General features: G+C 42.5%; 2 protein-coding genes across 6 annotated transcripts in view; one reads left to right on the plus strand and one right to left on the minus strand.

Annotated features, from left to right (window-relative positions):
• Nucleotides 1–14,157, plus strand: part of b3gat1b (beta-1,3-glucuronyltransferase 1 (glucuronosyltransferase P) b) — a 44,504-nt gene extending 30,347 nt beyond the window's left edge. For 3 of the 5 annotated variants that reach the window (XM_062048370.1, XM_062048372.1, XM_062048371.1), the window contains 3 exons: nt 6,317–6,696; nt 13,372–13,665; nt 13,755–14,156. In XM_062048370.1, the coding sequence (XP_061904354.1) occupies nt 6,317–6,696; nt 13,372–13,665; nt 13,755–13,841 (761 nt within the window). In that variant the 3' untranslated portion in view covers nt 13,842–14,156. Of the gene's footprint in view, nt 1–6,316; nt 6,697–13,371; nt 13,666–13,754 lie in introns of all 5 variants that reach the window. The other 2 variants (XM_062048373.1, XM_062048374.1) reach the window with 1 other exon arrangement.
• A 2,896-nt stretch (nt 14,158–17,053) lies between these two features.
• LOC133650759 (uncharacterized protein K02A2.6-like) lies at nt 17,054–21,655 on the minus strand. Its single transcript, XM_062048375.1, has 2 exons — nt 19,930–21,655; nt 17,054–18,655 (listed from the first exon to the last, which is right to left on the minus strand). Exons 1-2 carry the CDS (start codon nt 21,262–21,264, stop codon nt 17,288–17,290), a joined length of 2,703 nt encoding a protein of 900 aa, XP_061904359.1. The 5' UTR covers nt 21,265–21,655; the 3' UTR covers nt 17,054–17,287.
• Nucleotides 21,656–21,896: the final 241 nt, after the last annotated feature.

Here is a 21,896-nt window from a genome sequence, read left to right on the forward strand (position 1 = left end):
ATCACAGACATGCTGACACACAAGGTCGCTACCCCAACAACTGGCCGACTCGCAGCACCAAGCCACCACAGTAGACGCAGGGACCAGACCCAGCAGGCCCCAACCAAGACGGGCACCCGGAAGGGATGGACGGCGGGACCCAGGAGCTCCAGACAAGCAGTCCGGATGCAGTAGCCTGAGGCGCCGACCCCCACCCGACAGGCAGGCCCAGAACGTACCCCCAGAAATATACATACATATATATATACATACACATAAACATACACATGTACACATACACACACATACACATGCATACACATACACATATATATACATACATACATACATACACACACACACATACACATACATATACACAGTTTGTCAGCCCCGACAACCACCACACGCGCGCGCTGCCACCAGTCACAACATCAGCCACCCCCCTGCACCAGACCCAGCAGCCACGGGCGCCCACACCACAAACAAACGGCAGCAGAAACAGCAGCCACAACACCCCCAGACAGCCAGCACCACCCAATCAAATCGAAGCGATCAAAAAAAAAACGCGACCGGCAACCACACGCCAACAGAATCCCAGATACCAGCCAGCGCCAGCCCGCCAGCAAGCCCAAACGCCAACACGCAAACAAGAGACACCAACAACCCCCCCCCACCAAAAGACCCCACCACCCCGACCCAAACCCGCACAAACACACCACCGCCCAAACAACCGAGACACAGTATCCAGACCAGACACGGGCGCCGCGCCGCCACCACATCAAGTCGCCAACAGAGACCCCACAGCGCAAGGTCGGGCCACACGGGCACGGACCCCACCCAACAGGAAGCGAGACCCGCGCGACGCCACACACAAATAAATAATAAGATTAAACAAAAATAACAATAATTTAAAAAATAATAATAATAAAATGAAATACAAATTAAAATAACAAATACAAATAATTAAATAAAATAAAGTAAGTAAATAATATAATTATTTAAAAAATAAAAAAAATAAAATAAAAAATAAATAAATAAATATATATATATATACATATATATATATACATACATCTACACATACACATACATACATACATACATACACACACATATATATATATATATACATACATACACATATATACACACATATATATACACATAAAAAATAATAATAATAATAATAATAATAATAAATTAATAAAAGCCTGGCAGGCCACCAGAACGCAGTCCCCGGAATCCGCGCCGGCCGACGAGGCAATGAGGGGTGCGCCGAACCCCAACCCCCCCACATGCATGTGTACAAAGCCCCCAGAGTGTCTACTGTGTAGTTAAAATTAGGAGGTCAGCCATTACAGCCGACCTCCAGTCCCTATTGATGCGTGTACTGTAGCGTGAGTGAGATATGTATGCTTGTGGGAACTAATAATGCGATTAAAATTGGGGGACATCAAGGTCTTGGTGGGTCCCAACCAAGCCGAGCCCTCCAAATCCTAAGTGTCTAATATGCAGCTAAGATTGAGGGATGGACGAGCAGGGGACAAGACAGGAGGACCGGAGCCCCATAGGAGGCATCCTCAACCCCCCGCCATGCCTCCCCGCAGGACAATCCCCCAAAGTCCTATATTTGTGTGACTGTGTGTGCTATAAGTAGGAGGAGTAGAGGGCCCGGACATCCCCAGTCCATGCGGCCGACAACCAGGAACTACGGCCAGGAAGCCGCCCCCCCCCACGGCCCGTGACCCACACCAGACCACTTTAGCGTGACGTCACGCGAGCCCACCCCCCGCCAAACAAAGCCAGCCCCCGCCCGCCCCAACCCAACCCCGCAGAGCCCATACCAGCAACCAAACGCAGAAAAACTGCACAGCCCCATGCCCAATGCAAACACCGCATCCCGGCCATCCACACAGCAACGTACCCATACGAGTTCCGGCCAGGGGATGGCGCCCCCCAACCGGGGAAGAAGCCAATGCACCCCGTCCGCACGCCAGCCCCCATTTCATTAAGACACGCCTCCAGCTGACTACAATCCGGCGTGTTGGTCAGCTTTAGGGGCATGTAGAGTTGGGTGTCATCAGCATAACAGTGAAAGCTAACACCGTATTTGCGTATGATGTCACCTAGCGGCAGCATGTAAATACTAAAGAGTGCAGGGCCAAGAACCGAACCCTGGGGAACTCCGCACGTTACCTTAACATATTCCGAGGTCACATTGTTATGGGAGACACACTGCATCCTGTCAGTAAGATAAGAGTTAAACCAAGACAAGGCTAAGTCTGTCATCCCAATACGCGTTTTGATACGCTCTAATAAAATATTATGATCAACAGTATCGAAAGCGGCGCTAAGATCAAGAAGCAGCAACATAGATGACGCATCAGAATCCATCGTTAGCAATAGATCATTAGTCATTTTTGCGAGGGCTGTTTTCCCAGGAATTGGGTCAAGTAAACATGTTGTTTGTTTTGTCCCATTTACACATTTTGACAATTCCTCCAATGTTATTTCATCAAAGAGAGAGAAACTATTTTGGAGGGCGGTATCCGTCGTATATACAGTCGTATTTGTGTTAATAGAACCCAGTTGTAGCTGAGATGCATTGTCTTTAATCTCTTTTCTAATGACTTCAATTTTCTTATTAAAGAAATTCATAAAGTCATCTGCTGAGTGGGTGGAGCTACTGGGAGGAGTCCCTTGTTGGGTTAGCGATGCTACTGTACTAAACAGAAATTTAGGATCATTTTTGTTGAGGTGGATGAGATTTGAGTAATATTTAGTTTTAGCTGAGGTAAGCATGCGTTTATAAGTTATTAAACTATCACACCATGCTTGATGGAAAACCTCAAGTTTAGTCGCACGCCATTTGCGTTCCAGCCTTCTACATGATAATTTCTGGGCTTTAGTTTCTTCTGTAAACCATGGGGTACGCCTTTTAGGGGCCCTTTTTAGCTTTAGCGGTGCTACACTATCAATGGTGTCGCGCAGGGCGTCATTAAAGTTGTTAGTGAGGTTATCAATAGAGCCCACATAATTTGGGAATGGTGCCATTACCGAAGGCAGTAGGTCAGTAAGAGTCGTCGTTGTGGCAGCATTAATGTTGCGGCTGCTATAGTAGTTATTATTATTATTATTAGTTTGTTGACAATGAGTCAGAACTTCGAATTTTATAAGGTAATGATCGGACATTACTTTAGTGTACGGGAGTATCGTAACTTTAGAGGTGGTGACACCCCTGACAAGCACTAGATCTATCGTATTACCGTTGCGATGCGTGGGTTCATTTATTATTTGTGTAAGACGTGCGTCACTAGATCAGCAACAAACTCTGAGAATTCACTGATGAAGTCCGAATAGGGCCCAGGGGGGCGGTAGATAACAGCCAGGTGGAGAGGCAGCGGTGTGACAAACCTCAAAGTGAGCACCTCAAACGAGTTATATTTATTATTTAGATTAGGTGTAAGATTATAGTTTTCATTGTATATTAGTGCGACACCCCCTCCCCGTTTAAGAGGTCGGGCAACATGTGTATTGGTATAGTTAGGAGGAGATGCCTCATTTAGCGCAAAAAAATCGTCTGGTTTGAGCCAGGTCTCGGCGAGACCAACGACGTCAAGTTTGTTGTCTCTAATGACCTCATTAACTAATAACGTTTTGGAAGATAATGATCTTATGTTTAAAAAGCCCATATTATAGGTAGTGGGCTGTTTTGATGATTGTTTGTTGAAATTATACGAAGTAGCAATATTAATAATGTTGCGTTTATTATGCGTAGTGCACTTTAAATAGTTTCGACCATATCTAGGAATTGATACGACGGTGATATTCAGATTGTTTGCTTGATGTTGCGATAAACTGAACGCATCATAGTTAGCTACCTCAGTACAATGTATGTCTGCCTCTGACACGGTCACAAAAGAAAAAACATTATGTGAGTTGTGTTTTATTCTAAGAGAATTGCTATGTGTGCAGGGATTATCCAGCCTGGTGCCGGCTAGTTCTAGTTTAAATGGCTTCTTGCCCGGAGACTCCACGCTTCTTTGGTTAGCTTTTCTCTTTGTTGTTAGCCCCCCTCGGCATCCCCGCTTCTGCTTCCGCTCGCACCGCTTATGTCGTCTCCATTGGCGGTGACCGCTAGCAGTTGACTCCGCTGCTACAAAGGCCGCTCGATGTAGCCCGCGAAGTATTCCCATGCTAGCGAGGAGGTCCACCGTACATGCATCTTTCAGTCTATAACGACCCGATCCATCCACATCCAGAATTGTCTGTCGGTCGTATGTGATCACAGAGTGTTCACGCTTTGAGCCAGCCATGAAATTGACAGAAATGACGGGTGTTTTTTGCCAAATCGCTCTACACTCCCAAGAGCGTTAGCATAGCCGCAGCATAGCCATAGCCATGCGCCGCCATTTTTCCAATCATATTAAATGTCTTGGTTTTTCCTCCCTCTGAAAATCCTATGAAATGTTTAACAAGCCATCCTATAATAATACAACAGCTATTAATGTAACAATAAATACAACAAATATATTTAATGATGCTTTTTCCATTATTTTAACAATAGGCTAATGTATATTACTTGATGGTAAACACTAAGGTGAGTGTAAAGTCAACCTTTTTAACTTCATCCTGTGCCAAGTTTCCAGTAATGACTTGTTTTAGTCTTTGTGAGTCCATGGAAACTTCCCTTTTATCTCCTGCCGGATCCACATTGATCCAGGATGGAGACAGGCTAGCTGTTAACTTCAAGCTAACTAGCACCCGATCAGACTCCTCCACCCCAAAAACATACTTTTTAAAATTTGTTTTCCATCCATCCATCCATTTACTACTTTTTTTATTATTTTTTTTAATGAATGAAGTAACGTTTATGACAACCTTTTTCCAAAGCGCAATATAGAATGTGAGATATAACAGGATAATGCATCCATTTATCATTTGTTTTCAAAACGCTTACAAAAAAGTGGGACCACAAAATTTTACTGAGGTAGCCCATTTTTATAACTTGATGGGGTGCCTGGGACCCCATTTTGAAAATTCCTAGCGCCAACACTGCTGTCAACAGAGGAGAAAAATGCTTTATTTAATTAAATATATTATTTATAAAGCAAGTTCGAGTATCATTGGCAAATTTTCACCTAGTGCCGGCCTTGGCGTGCTGCCCGCCTTGGCACGCATATATGTCCTCTTTTTGCAATTTCAGAATATGGTCAGCCTATCAACTAGCAAATACGAAATCAAACGTGTAGTTTCCTTTGCCTTCTGTTCTGCTAGCCATTCTGTTATCATACAAGAATGTAGTTTATAGTTTGATTTAGCATGCTGATTGAGTGTTCATTTATTCATCTAGCCTATTTCTATTCATTTGTCCATCAGTAAAATATTTTTAAAGACTACTCCAATTGTTTAGCTGACTATTTATATCTGTGTGTGGCATTGCAATAAATAAATACAAACAGAATAATGCCACGTACACCATCTGATGTGTGGAGACATTTCACCCCAACCAATGTAGGCGGAAAGGCTGTGTACATTTGCAAATACAGTGCAAGGAGCTACGTCAAAAATGCCACAAAGATGCAGCAAGTGCCCAATAATATATAATTATTGTAATTCCCCATTAATTCCCATATATTCCCATTAATTCCCATGGACGGTGTCCAACTTTGAATAAACAAAAAATGGTCAATATTTCAAAACTTCCGAAGCTTAATTTCCCGTGGTAAATTTCAGGAAAGTTTCCGGAAATTTACCGGAAACATTCCACCCCTTTGCAACCCTAGCTCCGACACAGAACCAACTAAGCTCATAGGTTGAATTACGACTGTATTTACAATGTGTAACATGCTTGTTTTGGTATTTGGCAAAAAGAAAACAAAATGTTTAATCAATTGGGTTCAGTTTGAAGTGAGCCAGTTAATTATATCCTCTTTCAGAGCCACTGTAAAAAGAAAAATTTGCGTTAAAAAAGAAATATATGTGATACTGAGCCTTGCGGGTGTAAAAAAAAGCCCTGTGTTTTTTGGTAAACCACAGAGGACAAGTTTGTTCACTTGTTGCTGTCAAATTTGCGGGACACAGCTACAATGTGTAGTATTCTACGCTCTATCTAGGCTGTTGAATAGCATGGCAGTATGTTGCACAGTATGCCATTTAATACTTCATAAAAGACACTTGTTCATCAAACCTCATAAAGACTACAATAGAAAATGGGTGGATGCATGAGTGGCAACCCGAGTCCTTTGCATAGTTTCAAAGCAGTACAGGGCTAGAGTTACATTGCGTATATTTTCAAATTAGTATTTTGTCTTTCTCATGATATCTCACATAGGATACATAAGAGATGGTGAATACCAGAAGCAGCCGATAATCTACGCCATCACGCCCACCTACAGTCGAGCAGTGCAGAAGGCCGAGCTGACTCGTCTCGCCAACACCTTTCTCAATGTGGTCAACCTGCATTGGATCGTGGTGGAGGACTCGCAGAGCAGGACGCCTCTGGTCAGTCGTCTCCTTCAGACGACTGGACTCCCCTACACTCACCTCAATGTGCCGTCACCTACGACATTCAAAACCAATGGAAAGGGTACCTTACAAAGAAACAAGGCCTTAGAATGGTTGCGGGAGACCTTCAAAGTGGACGACACCCATCTTGGCGTGGTCTATTTTGCAGACGATGACAACACTTACAGCCTGCAACTGTTTGATGAGGTAATTACACTAAAAATATCCACACACTGGAGAAACTCACAATCTTACCAAGTATATATTTCTAATTTCCAGTCAAAATGTCTCAACAAACTTACTACTTAGTCACAATCCCCTGAGTAGTTATTTTTCAGTGAGATAGAAAAATGTTCTTCTGAGGAAAATAAACTACTTCTGATCATCACAAGTTTCTTATAAGTTACAGAACTAGTAAGTATAGCTAATAATAAGCTTTAATAGCTATTTTCAAGATCATCTCAGGGCATTCAATCGATCGCAACTGGAGTGCTTGGTTTGTCCTAGAAGACGGTTCGCCACTCATTCGAGTAGGCTTCATCAGTGTGACTCCGAAATGACAACACTGGCACGGCTTCTTAAAGACGGGCTCTTTACTTGGGTTTATGCCGTGAAAACTACAGGACAAGACATGAAATACAATGCTTTAGACATAGTTCAGTCACAGGAAAATAAAGTGCTAAACAAAATAGCTACCTCGTGGCCGCCTGCCACTTCGGAGGTTCTTGGGCAGTAAATACTTCAGTCTTGTGCATGCTAAATAAGCGTACAATAATTAAACCAATGTACTTTGCAAATATACAGAATAATTCGACACAATATGACAAAATACCTTGTTCAGCTAGCGAAATGTTCTTGCTGCTGCTGATGGCTCGCTCAAAGTCTTTTGCATGTCTGGGCGAATGCAGGTCTCGCAGTCTCTAATACTAAACCAAAAACCTCGCGAGAATAGCGGTGTAACAAAGGAAATAAATTGCCCTTTTTATAGTAAACAAAATGTGTCTTATTTACAAAAAATTTAAAATGAATTCACAACCATAATAATTTTCAACAAAAAATATTAACCCTTAAAACAAAAATATTAAGTGTAAGTTTCAACAACACTTGCAATCAGTTTATGCTCATAGACTTAGATTGGTCAGATCTTGTCTGTTTTGAGGCAAAAGAGCAATGCTAACTGTCAAAGCTAATGACAGTTGTTAAAGTGTAATTTCACTTCGTTAGGTTGAGGTATTGTGTGGCAGAACGATCGCTGTGGATCAACTACTACCAGTTTTACCGGAATACCCCATGTAAGCATTCCATTTAGTTGTATACAAATGGCACAAATTGCATACTGGTCACCTTCTGTGACCAGAATGTTTCTGACTCCTATTATTTGTTGGAGGCTTTTAGGAATGGTTAAAAGGACAGTGTTGTATGTGGGAGATAGGTGGTGTCGCAGACCGCCTCCTCCGTTCATGGATGGTTTTTCAACGTTGACATAGATGGCTTTCCTCAATTATTTTTCGTACCATCCGTCCTCCCTGTCCAGTATCTGTACAGTTTTGTTCTCAAAGGAGTGCTGGTTCTCCCTGAGGTGCAGGTGGACAGCTGAGTCTTGGCCTGAAGAGTTTGCCCGTCTATGCCGTGCCATGCGTCTGCTTAGTGGTTGTTTTGTTTTATATGAATCAGTGCATTCATGATTACACTGGATAGCATACACCATTTGTGGTTGTGGGGTGTCTGGTCTTTAGGATGCACCAGTCTCTGTCTCAGGGTGTTGCCTGGTTTGAAGTGTACTGGGATGTTGTGTTGGTTAAAAATTCTTCAGGTAGACCTGGTACATATGGAATGACAATATTTTTGCGTCTGTTACCTTTTTCCTCCTCATCGATTCGGTTCTTGTTATTTCTGGAACCGGATGCACTTTTCACAAACGACCAGCTGGGGTAACCACAGGTTTTGAGGGCTACCCTCAAATGCCTATGCTCTTTCTCTTTGGCCTGTGGGGTGGTGGGAACATTATCAACTCTGTGTTGTAGGTTTCTGATAACGCCTAGTTTGTGTTCCAGTGGGTGGTGTGAGTCAAAAAGGTGGCATTGATCGGTATGTGTGGGTTTTCGGTAAACCCCGACATGGAAGACCTTGTTTTCTCCGATGTGGATATCACAGTCCTAAAAAGGCAACTTACTGTCTTTGACATCCCCATGTGTGAACTTGGTACATTCTGGTCACCTTCTGTGACCAAAATGTTCACAATTGAATGGAATGCTTACGTGGGTGATTCCGACTATTTTGGACTGGTAGTAGTTGATCCACGGTGATCGTTCTGCCTTTCAATACCTCAATGTTAAGGCTACATACACCCGAGGGCCAGCATCCCGGCAGCCACCCATCTTATCGCGGAGGTAACCAATAGACTCGATGCACCTACATTTATTCTTGGGCACTTTAATCAGTGTCAGATACACAAGACTCTAAAGACTTACAAACAATATGTCACTACAACCCTAAAAAATTCCATAGTTGACTTGTATTGTGGGTCAGTGCCTGGTGCCTTCAGGTCCATGTCTATGCCTCCCTTTGGAGTATCTTATCACAGCAGTGTCCTGCTGATGCCCATCTATAAACCCATCTGCAAGAAGCAGGTGCAGACAGTAAAAACAGTAAGATGTTGGACAGAGGAAAGTATTGCCACCTTACAAGCATTCTTCGATTTGACAGATTGGGACGTATTTTATAGTTCATGTGGCAATTTAAATGTGCTGACATTAACGGTGTCCTCTTATATATATATATATATATATATATATATATATATATATATATATATATATATATATATATATATATATATATATATATATATATATATATATATATATATATATATATATATATATATATATATATATATATATATATATATATATATATTTTGTGCTGACTAATATTCCCTGTAAGGAAATTACCATATTTTCCAACAACGAACCGTTTGTCACTAAGTAACTAAAAAGTGTCATGAAAATGAAGAAACGCATCTTTACACCGAGAGCATGCAGCAAAGAAAAGACATTAACACAGTGGTAAGAAGCGAGCCTAAAGAGTTTATAGGGATAAGGTAGAACACAAGTATACCAGTGGAGATTTTCAGGCAGCTTGGAAAGGAATAAAAGCAATTACCTTCATTTCTCAGGGAAGTAGTGTAAGTGACAGGAATCCTATAAAAATTGAGGGAATAAATATGGCTGACCTCCCAGATGAATTGAATAATTGTTTATATTATTAGGATTCTTTGTGATACAGTATGTACATTTTCAGAATGTGCTTGTTCTATTTTGGGCCAAAGTAAAACAATCTGTAGTTGTCATAGTTGTATTGTGAAGTTATCGTGCCATGATTTTACCAGTCCGGCCCACATGGGGATTGTTTTTCCTCCATGCGGCCCCTGAGTTTGACGGGAGGAGTGTAGTCACATTCGGTGCTACTTCGAAGACCGAATTGCACAAAACCCAAAACAACTTTACCCGTAAGAAATACTGTAAGTCCAATTAATTTGTTCCAGAAGAGTGCCGTGTGGACGCCACGTCATACTTTGCTATGAGTTATTTCCGGAAGTCAGTAATGTTTCTCAACATCTTTATCATTTGCAACTTTCTTTGACTTTCTTGTGGCCTTTTTTGCCGTCGTGGGCAATTTTAGAAAGAACCAAAAAAGCACAGAGGTTAGAGATGAAATTTATGGCTCTTTGAAAGGAGACGTTTCTTTTAAAGATCCGTTCAACAGTGCTCAGTGGCCTTGTGGTTAGAGTGTCCGCCCTGAGATCGGTAGGTTGTGAGTTCAAACCCCGGCCAAGCCATACCAAAGACTATAAAAATGGGACCCATTACCTCCCTGCTTGGCACTCAGCATCAAGGGTTGGAAATGGGGGTTAAATCACCAAAAATGATTCCCGAGCACGGACACTGCTGCTGCTCACTGCTCCCCTCACCTCCCAGGGGGTGAACAAGCAAATGCAGAGGACAAATTTCACCACACCTATTGTGTGACAATCATTGATACTTTAACTTAACTTAACAGACGATCTCGTTGTTAACGTTCTTTTTGGGGGTTTTTACCCTCAGAGTATATTAGTGACTTTTTCGTCCTTTAAGGTAAATTTTTGCTCTATTTTTGGCCATTTTTTTGTTTTTTGGAATAGAATAGTTTTTTCCTTTAGAGGGATTTTTTTAATTGTAATATTTTTATTTCAAATTTTTAATTACCAATACACTGGGAGATAATTTTATAACAGTTAAGTTGTGCAAAGACGAAAAAGTCCCAGGCAGTTAAAGGCCTACTGAAATGATTTTTTTTTATTTAAACGGGGATAGCAGATCCATTCTATGTGTCATACTTGATCATTTCGCGATATTGCCATATTTTTGCTGAAAGGATTTAGTAGAGAACATCGACGATAAAGTTCGCAACTTTTGGTCGCTGATAAAAAAAAGCCTTGCCTGTACCGGAAGTAGCGTGACGTCACAGGCTGAAGGGCTCCTCACATTTCCCCATTGTTTACAATGCAGCGAGAGCGATTTGGACCGAGAAAACGACGATTACCCCATTAATTTGAGCCAGGATGAAAGATTCGTGGATGAGGAAAGTGAGAGTAAAGGATTAGAGTGCAGTGCAGGACGCATCTTTTTTCGCTCTGACCGTAACTTAGGTACAAGCTGGCTCATTGGATTCCACACTTTCTCCTTTTTCTATTGTGGATCACGGATTTGTATTTTAAACCACCTCGGATACTATATCCTCTTGAAAATGAGAGTCGAGAACGCGAAATGGACATTCACAGTGACTTTTATCTCCACGATAATACATCGGTGAAGCACTTTAGCTACGGAGCTAACGTGATAGCATCGTGCTTAAGTGCAGATAGAAACAAAAGAAATAAACCCCTGACTGGAAGGATAGACAGAAAATCAACAATACTATTAAACCATGGACCTGTAAATACACGGTTAATGCTTTCCAGCTTGGCGAAGCTTAACAATGCTGTTGCTAACGACGCCATTGAAGCTAACTTAGCAACGGGACCTCACAGAGCTATGATAAAAACATTAGCACTCCACCTACGCCAGCCAGCCCTCATCTGCTTATCAACACCCGTGCTCACCTGCGTCCCAGCGATCGACGGAAGGACGAAGGACTTCACCCAATCATCCATGCGGTCGGCGGCTAGCGTCGGCTAGCGCGTCTGCTATCCAAGTCAAAGTCCTCCTGGTTGTGTTGCTACAGCCAGCCGCTAATACACCGATCCCACCTACAACTTTCTTCTTTGCAGTCTTCATTGTTCATTAAACAAATTGCAAAAGATTCACCAACACAGATGTCCAGAATACTGTGGAATTTTGAGATGAAAACAGAGCTTTTTTGTATTGGATTCAATGGTGTCTGAATACTTCCGTTTAACTAGTGACGTCACGCGCATACGTCATCATACATAGACATTTTTAACTGGAAGTTTAGCGGGACATTTAAAATTGCACTTTATAAGTTAACCCGGCCGTGTTGGCGTTTTGTTGCGATGTTAAGATTTCATCATTGATATATAAACTATCAGACTGCGTGGTCGGTAGTAGTGGGTTTCAGTAGGCCTTTAAGAGTGTATACAAAAAGTTTAGTTTTTTTTCTACTTCTTTTGCAACTTCAGTCCTAAATAAAAATAGCAAACGTCCTGTCAGGAATTAGCTTTACTCCAGTACCGTAGCCCTTTAACATGTATATGGATGATAACTCATTTTATGCACTTTTTTCAGAATATAAAATACATAATTAGATGAAATGAGCATTCAAGGGTTAAACTATATAGTTATTTAGATGACATGTAAGCTATTTTTATTAGGACTGAGGTTGATTAGGAAATTTGAGCAAAAAAGGACAATACAATATGAATCCAAAATGTTTTTATGAGTGCTGTCAAAGTTAACATGATAACATGTTCACAATAAATTGATGGCACAAATTGTATTAACGCGCAATTAACGCGCATGCGTCCTGACGCCTTTTTGACCCATGGTTCGTTCCATAACGTGGGAAAAATAATGGCGTTTAGTTACTGTTGAGCCACAAGCTCGAAAATAGCGAGTAGAAATGCACAAAGTAAATGGCACATTACAAAATCCCCTGTTCAAAGCCATCAACAAGAAAATACTTTTATCTTCGATCGCCATGAGACAACATCATTGGAGCAAAGGCGTGCTGGCGCACTTTACCGCTTGCAGGGGAAGAATTTGACTTCCGTGAGCGCATAACGTGTGGATTGTTGTTTTGATTGTTTTAGTAAGATGGGGTAAAAGCGCAGCAGAAAGGAAAGGCAGGAATTCTTTAATATTATTTTTTGTCCCAACGTCAAAAACCTCTTCTTACAGTTAAACCATTCACAAACAACTGGCTTATTCTCAATAATGGCGCTACGCGTTACATCCACACGGGGCGGTATAGCTCGGTTGGTGGGGCGGCTGTGCCAGTAACTTCAGGGTTGCAGGTTTGATCCCCGCTTCCGCCATCCTAGTCCCTGCCCAAGACACTTTACCCACCTGCTCCCACTGCGACCCACACTGGTTTAAAAATGTAACTTAGATAATGGGTTTCACAATGTAAAGCGGTTTGAGTCACTTGAGAAAAGCGCTATATAAATATAATTCACTTCACTTGACTTCATAGCCGGTCTAACTACAGTAACGAAATGAAACATGTCTTGCATTGCCATCATGCTTTGATTGTGGGGATGTTTTGTAATGTTGTAGTATTTATGCCTAAATAAATGCTAATGCATTAGTTGAGGAATATAAAAGAGGACATTTTGTGGCAGAAAGTGTATGTTATGTAATTTTTTTTGTCTCCAACTACCAGATGCGATGGACCACAAAAGTCTCCGTATGGCCCGTCGCATTTGCGGGGGGCGTTCGTTACGAGTCCCCCAAAGTAAACTCCATGGGTAAAGTGGACGGCTGGAACGTTTCATATGATCCTAATCGACCCTTTGCCATTGACATGGCTGGATTCGCAGTCAACCTGCATCTCATCCTGTCAAAACCTTCGGCTAATTTCGAGCTGCTAGCGAAGGGAGGACGCCAGGAGAGCAGCCTACTAACCCAACTGGTCTCCCTTGACGACTTGGAGCCCAAAGCGCAAAACTGCACCAAGGTAATGCAAAACAAGCTCAAAATACTCAAATCACACCGGCTTTGAAATCATACAATACAAACGATGCGTTTTTGTCTTCTGACCTGCAGGTCTTAGTGTGGCACACCCGCACACAAAAGCCAAACCTGGCACTCAAGGACGGGAAAGGGTTTACAGACCCTAATATAGAGACATGACATCCACTAACAGAAAAAGGTCATTTGCAAAGTATTTATATTATATTATATTATATTTACCCTGGAACCTGCTAAGTTTCTCCTGCTTATGTTGACAACTATTGAGCTCAACTAGGGACACAAGTTTTGTTCTTGAAAAAAATCAACTTTGACACTGAAAAATGTTAAATATAGAAATAAAAAAAAGTGTGCAAATTGTTTTGGGTTTTAATTCTTTTAAACTAATAATTTATTATTATTTTCCACTTTGATATCATTTAAAATTTGAGCTTCTATTTTCTTTGCAGATTAAAATATGTTTTACAGTGTGAATTTTTTTCAGTTTCATATCTTTCCTCTTTTTTGCGTTTCATATCTCTCTCTTTTTTCAGATTCAAGCTCTTAGCCTGAATTTAGCAAGAGGGGGCGTGGCATCATGACAGACAGCTTAGCAAAAAGGATAGGGACAGTCTCCTATTACGTTGCCTTCAGTGAACGTAATGTAATGTGATGCTTTTCATTATTCGATATTGTGTATAAAACCAACCCAGGCTCAACATGAAAGTAAAAACACAAAATCAATACGGAACCTACTGCCCAATGAAGTGTTGACACACGGGTTCATGAAACAAATTAGTCATTGAATCATAAAAATAATAATTACATCCTTACACTTTCCATCATTGTAACTGAGCTACTGTGTGGAACAATTTCCCTTGTGGATCATTAAAGTTTGTCTAAGTCTAAGTCTAAGTCTAAGTATTAAAATGATTGAAAAATTTAATACTTTTACGTTACATAAAGTAATAACATTTTTGTATTAATTTCAAAATACAAACCCCGTTTCCCTATGAGTTGGGAAATTGTGTTAGATGTAAATATAAACGGAATGCAATGATTTGCAAATCATTTTCAACCCATATTCAGTTGAATATTCTACAAAGACAACATATTTGATGTTCAAACTGATAAGCTTTTTTTTTTTTGCAAATAATCATTAACTTTAGAATTTGATGCCAGCAACACGTGACAAAGAAGTTGGGAAAGGTGGCAATAAATACTGATAAAGTTGAGGAATGCTCATCAAACACTTATTTGGAACATCCCACAGGTGTGCAGGCTAATTGGGAACAGGTGGGTGCTATGATTGGGTATAAAAACAGCTTCCCAAAAAATGCTCAGTCTTTCACAAGAAAGGATGGGGCGAGGTACACCCCTTTGTCCACAACTGCGTGAGCAAATAGTCCAACAGTTTAAGAACAACGTTTCTCAAAGTGAAATTGCAAGAAATTTAGGGATTTCAACATCTACGGTCCATAATATCATCAAAAGGTTCAGAGAATCTGGAGAAATCACTCCACGTAAGCGGCATGGCCGGAAACCAACATAGAATGACCGTGACCTTCGATCCCTCAGACGGCACTGTATCAAAAACCGACATCAATCTCTAAAGGATATCACCACATGGGCTCAGGAACACTTCAGAAAACCACTGTCACTAAATACAGTTGGTCGCTACATCTGTAAGTGCAATTTAAAGCTCTACTATGCAAAGCGAAAGCCATTTATCAACAACATCCAGAAACGCCGCCGGCTTCTCTGGGCCCGAGATCATCTAAGATGGACTCATGCAAAGTGGAAAAGTGTTCTGTGGTCTGACGAGTCCACATTTCAAATTGTTTTTGGAAATATTCGACATTGTGTCATCCGGACCATTGGGGAAGTGAACCATTCAGACTGTTATCAACGCAAAGTTGAAAAGCCAGCATGTGTGATGGTATGGGGGTGTATTAGTGCCCAAGGCATGGGTAACTTACACATCTGTGAAGGCACCATTAATGCTGAAAGGTACATACAGGTTTTGGAACAATATATGCTGCCATCGAAGCGCCGTCTTTTTCATGGCGCCCCTGCTTATTTCAGCAAGACAATGCCAAGCCACATTCAGCACGTATTACAACAGCGTGGCTTCGTAAAAAAAGAGTGCGGGTACTTTCCTGGCCCGCCTGCAGTCCAGACCTGTCTCCCATCGAAAATGTGTGGCGCATTATGAAGCGTAAAATACGACAGTGGAGACCCCGGACTGTTGAACGATTGAAGCTCTACATAAAACAAGAATGGGAAAGAATTACACTTTCAAAGCTTCAACAATTAGTTTCCTCAGTTCCCAATCGTTTATTGAGTGTTGTTAAAAGAAAAGGTGATGTAACACAGTGGTGAACATGCCCTTTCCCAACTACTTTGGCCATACTTGTCAACCCTCCCGGTTTTACCGGGAGACTCCCGGTATTCAGCGCCTCTCCCGATAACCTCCCGGCAGAAATGTTCTCCCGACAAACTCCGGGTATTCAGCTGGAGCTGGAGGCCACGCCCCCTCCAGCTCAATGCGGACCTGAGTGGGGACAGCGGCGACAGTCTGTTTTCACGTCCGCTTTCCCACAATATTAACAGCGTGCCTGCCCAATCACGTTATAACTGTAGAATGATCTAGGGCGAGTTCTTGGTTTCTTATGTGGGTTTATTGTTAGGCAGTTTCATTAACGTCCTCCCAGCGCTGTAACAACACACAACAACAGCAGTCACGTTTAGTCTACCGTAAAGCAGTTCGTCTGCCGTAAACAGCAATGTTGTGACACTCTTAAACAGGACAATACTGCCATCTACTGGATGGCCTCCAGTAGATGGCAGAACACTGAAATTCAAGTATTTATTTTATTTATATGTATAATAAAATAAATAAATATATATATATATATATATATATATATATATATATATATATATATATATATATATATATATATATATATATATATATATATATATATATATATATATATATATATATATATATATATATATATAGAATTCACTGAAAGTCAAGTATTTCATACATATATATATATATGAAATACTTGAGTTGGTGAATTCTAGCTTAAATATATTCCCCTCTAAACCACGCCCTTAACCACGCCCCCCCCCCCTGTTATGTCTTCCTATAACAATGATGCAGCAGGCACAGATAGATCGTTAACCTTTTATTGTAGCTTACTACTCCGAACATACAGCCGTGTTCCCGCTCTCCAGGAGTATAGTATTGTGATGACAACATTACCCATAATTCCCCGCGTCCCTCACAACTACGGCAGCCCTAGTAGCTCCAAATACATAACATCTCCTCCCCTCTTACAACAGATGTCCCTTTTAGAAAACAACAGAAATAATCTGCTACTATTTCAAAGAACGTAAACATACACATTCAACTTATTTCTGGTATCTAAGATTATCTCAACACGTGACTTAACACAACCAACTAAATGTCACAACCTTATCTTTTTCTTTAAACCACACCTAACAGGTATATGTTTTAACTCTAACTCAGGGATGAGGGTAGACTGCCTCTATCCCTCAACTGATCCCAAGGGGATTATTCTGCCCCTGATGGTCTGGGATAGTTGCTAACTATTCTAAAGACTCAAGCGTGTAGGGGGTCGCCGCTCTCTTTTAGGATACCTGCTCTCTGCAGGGGCATCAGTCTTATTGTCCACTGACGGAAAACCGTCTTTAGGGCTCAACTGCACATGTGTCTCAGTCTCATCTGGAGTCACACTTGCAGCTGGAACAGATGTATCTGGCACTGGATGTCTTACTTGGGTGTGGAGAGGAACTGAAGGGTTGGTCACTGCATCTGTCTGATCTTTCGAGGACAGCTCTGCTGACACTGGTGACGCAGACAGGAGCTGATCAGCATGTCTCCTCCAGACACTGTCACCTGTCTGAACGGAGTAGGAGACTGGTCCAGTCTGAGCAAGGATAGTAGCAGGAACCCATTTAGGTTCTCCACTGTAGTTCCTCGCTAACACAGTCTCGCCTGCTGTGAAGACTCTGTTCTTCGCCTGTCGTTCCCTGCGTTGTATCTGTTTTTCCTGTTGGCCTCGAACTGTGTCTTTTACTGCTGAGGGCTTCAACAGGTCGAAGGTCGTACGCAGGTCTCTCTTGAACATTAGGCTTGCAGGAGATGCCTTTGTAGTGCTGTGAGGAGTGTTTCTGTAGTTCAGCAGAAAAGTATGTAGTCTTTGGTGTAATGTTCCTTGTCCTTGTGATGCTTTCAGTGCACGTTTCAGAGTCTGAACGAACCTTTCAGCAAGGCCATTTGTGGCAGGATGGTAAGGAGCTGAGGTGACATGCTGCACTCCATTTGCTTGTAGAAATGCAGACATTTCATGCGACACCAGCTGAGGTCCGTTGTCAGAGACTAACTGAACCGGAGATCCAATCCGACAGAACATCTCTCCTAGCCTTTCGATGGTCCTTTCTGTGGTGGTAGATCTCATTATCGCCACCTCAGGCCATTTGCTGTGTGCGTCAATAGCAACCAGAAACATTCTGTCTTCCACTGGCCCTGCGAAGTCAATGTGGACCCGCTGCCATGGTTCTTGGGGATATTCCCACGGATGCAGGGGAGCTAATGGTGGGTTATTTCTGGTTTTGTGGCAAGCTGAACAAGATGTAGCCATTTCCTCGATTTGTTTGTCCATGCCTGGCCACCAAAAATAGCTTCTCGCTATTTCTTTCATCTTGACTATTCCACTATGTCCTGCATGAAGCTGTTGCAACATTTTTTCTCGAAGTGACAGTGGAATGATCACTCGCCTCCCCCATAGCAGGCATCCCGACTGGACAGAAAGCTCCAACCTCCTTCCCATATAAGGTTTCAGGCGCACAGTGTCACCAGCAGGTCGACCTTTAACAACAATGTCCATGACCTCTGACAGCTCTGGGTCGTTGCGAGTCACTTTTTTGATCTGCACTGCTGAAACAGGTGCCTTTTCCACCTCTCTAAAGTAAAAAATGTCCTCCGTTTTTGAATCGGGCTTTGTGACTGGAAGAGGAAGTCTGGATAACCCGTCAGCGTTGCAATGGGAGTCTGACTTACGATATTTGATGTCGTAAGCGTGAGCAGATAGCAGCAGAGCCCACCTCTGCAGTCTTGATGCAGCGAGAGATGGTATCCCAGTGTGTGGTCCCAGGATGGTCGTGAGAGGTCGATGGTCCGTTAGGAGAGTGAACTTCCTCCCATATAAATACTGGTGGAATTTCCTCACCCCGAAAACAATGCTCAGTGCCTCTCTTTCTATTTGAGCATAGTTGGACTCTGCCTTGTTCAACGTTCTGGAGGCGAAAGCGATCGGTTTTTCCTCACCATTTGGCAGTATGTGAGATAACACTGCCCCCACTCCATATGGGGATGCATCACAAGCTAGCTGAATTTGGAGTGATGGGTTGAAGTGAGTCAGCACCTCTGATGTGGTTAACGCCCCCTTGGCTTTCTCAAAAGCCTCCTGACAGCTGGCTGTCCATTTCCATGTCTTGTCCTGGCGTAACAACTCATGCAGTGGCTGTAGCAGTGATGCTAGATTAGGAATAAAACGTCCGTAATAGTTCAATAATCCTAAAAAGGATCGCAGCTGGCTGATGTTTTGAGGTGGAGGTGCCTCCACGATGGCTGTGATTTTGGATGGTGCTGTATGAAGTCCTTTAGCATCAATCACATGTCCAAGGTATTCCACAGATGATTGAAAGAAATCACATTTTTCTTTGCGAACTCTTAGTCCATACTCTCTCAATCTTTGAAGTGTAGCATCCAAGTTATGCAGGTGATCTTCATCATTTGCTCCTGTACACAGGATGTCATCCAAATAGCACTGCACTCCTGCTAGACCACAGAGTATCTGGTCCATAGCTCGCTGGAACAGAGCCGGGGCAGAAGTGATACCAAAAGGCAGTCTGCAGTATCTGAAAAGCCCTTTGTGTGTGTTAATAGTCAGCATCTCACGTGACTGTTCATCCACCTGCATCTGCAGGTACGCCTGATTGAGATCTATTTTGCTGAACTTTTGACCTCCACTCAGCCCAGCAAATAAGTCATCGATCAGGGGAAGTGGGTACTGTTCTGCTATTAAGGCAGGGTTGACTGTCACCTTAAAGTCTCCACATGTCCGGATTCCACCATTTTTTTTTGCACTGGAACGATGGGTGTAGCCCACTCACTAGTCGTTACAGGCTCCAAGACTCCATTTTTGACCAAAGCATCGAAATCAGTTTCCACCTTTGATCTGATGGCGTACGGCACTGGTCTCGCTCTCAAAAACACAGGTTTAGTGTCAGGTTTGACATGTAGCTTTACTGTAATATTTTCCATGCAGCCCAGTTCATCACGAAAGACCTCTTTATGCTTTTCCAGTATCATCTGAAGCTGTGTAGAACTGTCTGACATTTTTCTCACCTCTTGCCAGTTGAGATGGATCGCCTTTAACCACACCCGACCCATTATGGCGGCGTAGTCTCCCTGGGTGATGTAGACTGGAAGTCTCACAGTCTGATCGTTACACTGCACCAGTACATCGGTCATTCCTTTCATGTGCACCGTGTGTCCAGTGTATGCTCTGAAAACAGTGTCTGCAGGACGTAGAGGGAGATGTCTCATGTGTTTCCTGTAGATTTTATAAGACACTAATGATGCCCTCGATCCAGTGTCTATTTGCATCTTTATGGAATGTCCTTCCAACTTGGCTTTGGCCCAGAAACCATCCGAGCTCTCACCCACATTCATTACCCGTATTGTATTCACTGTGGTAGACATGTCCTCCTCAGAAGAATCACTGTTACTCTCCTTTTCATATTTGACTGTGTGAACCTGTCTTTTCTTCTTGTAATGTGCACTTTTCACTTTATTTCCAGTCTTTGAGCCATCCTCTTTGCTCTTTTTATATCTGCACGCCCGCTCCACATGGCCTCTTTTCCCACATTTATGGCAATCCATATCCTTGCACCAACATGCAGATGCAAGATGGCCAGATTTACCACAGCGAAAGCATGGCCCTTGCACATCTTGGTTGATGCTGAGTTTGTGCACTTTCACATGCAGCTGCTGTGCTTCTCTAGATGCCATTTCCATAGACACACTTATATTAATGGCCTTTTCAAGAGTCAGATCACTTTCTGTAAGCAATCTTTTTTGTGCTGCTTCATTTGCCAGTCCACATACAAGCCTGTCTCTTAACGCATCACTCAGTGTGTCACCAAACTCACAGTGTTCGGCCAGTTTACGTAAAGCTGCCATGAACATGGTGACAGACTCACCCTCTTCCTGATGTCGCCGGTGAAATCTGAATCTTTCGGCGATTACCAGAGGTTTGGGGGAGAAATGTTTGGTCAAAATGTCCACAATGTTTTTATACGTTTTACTCCCTGGTTTCTCTGGCTGTAGGATGCTCCGAAGCAGGGTAAATGTCTTCGGGCCGATCACACTCAGAAAAGTAGGTACAATCTTGCCATCATCAATTCCATTTGCTGCGACAAAATAGTCAAAGCGCTCCGTGTATGAGCTCCATTGCTCGACATTCTCATCAAAGGGGCCAATCGAGCCGATAACTCCAGCCATCTTACTGGTCGTCTTACCGCTAATGGCGCTCCGTTTTTGACTTTGGTCGGTGTCGCTGGTCTCCGGTCCCCTCTTCTCTCAGCAGGAATAGTCGGAATGCCGGCGGACACCTGCGCTAGCATTAGCGTTAGCTCGGGGCTCCCGTGAGACAAGGAAAACTCTCCTCTTCTTAACACTGACAACACGCGTCGGTTCACTCGTCCTCGTCGCCACTTTTGTTATGTCTTCCTATAACAATGATGCAGCAGGCACAGATAGATCGTTAACCTTTTATTGTAGCTTACTACTCCGAACATACAGCCGTGTTCCCGCTCTCCAGGAGTATAGTATTGTGATGACAACATTACCCATAATTCCCCGCGTCCCTCACAACTACGGCAGCCCTAGTAGCTCCAAATACATAACACCCCCCAACCCCCAACCCCCACCTCCCGGTATCGGAGGTCTCAAGGTTGGCAAGGATGACTTTGGCATGTGTTGCAGCCATGAAATTCTAAGTTAATTATTATTTGCAAAAAAAAAATTAAGTTTGAGTTTGAACATCAAATATTTTGTCTTTGTAGTGCATTCAATTGAATATGGGTTGAAAAGTATTTGCAAATCATTACATTCCGTTTATATTTACATCTAAC

The sequence above is a fragment of the Entelurus aequoreus genome, linkage group LG05, assembly GCF_033978785.1.
Source record: "Entelurus aequoreus isolate RoL-2023_Sb linkage group LG05, RoL_Eaeq_v1.1, whole genome shotgun sequence".
Lineage (NCBI taxonomy): Eukaryota > Metazoa > Chordata > Actinopteri > Syngnathiformes > Syngnathidae > Entelurus > Entelurus aequoreus.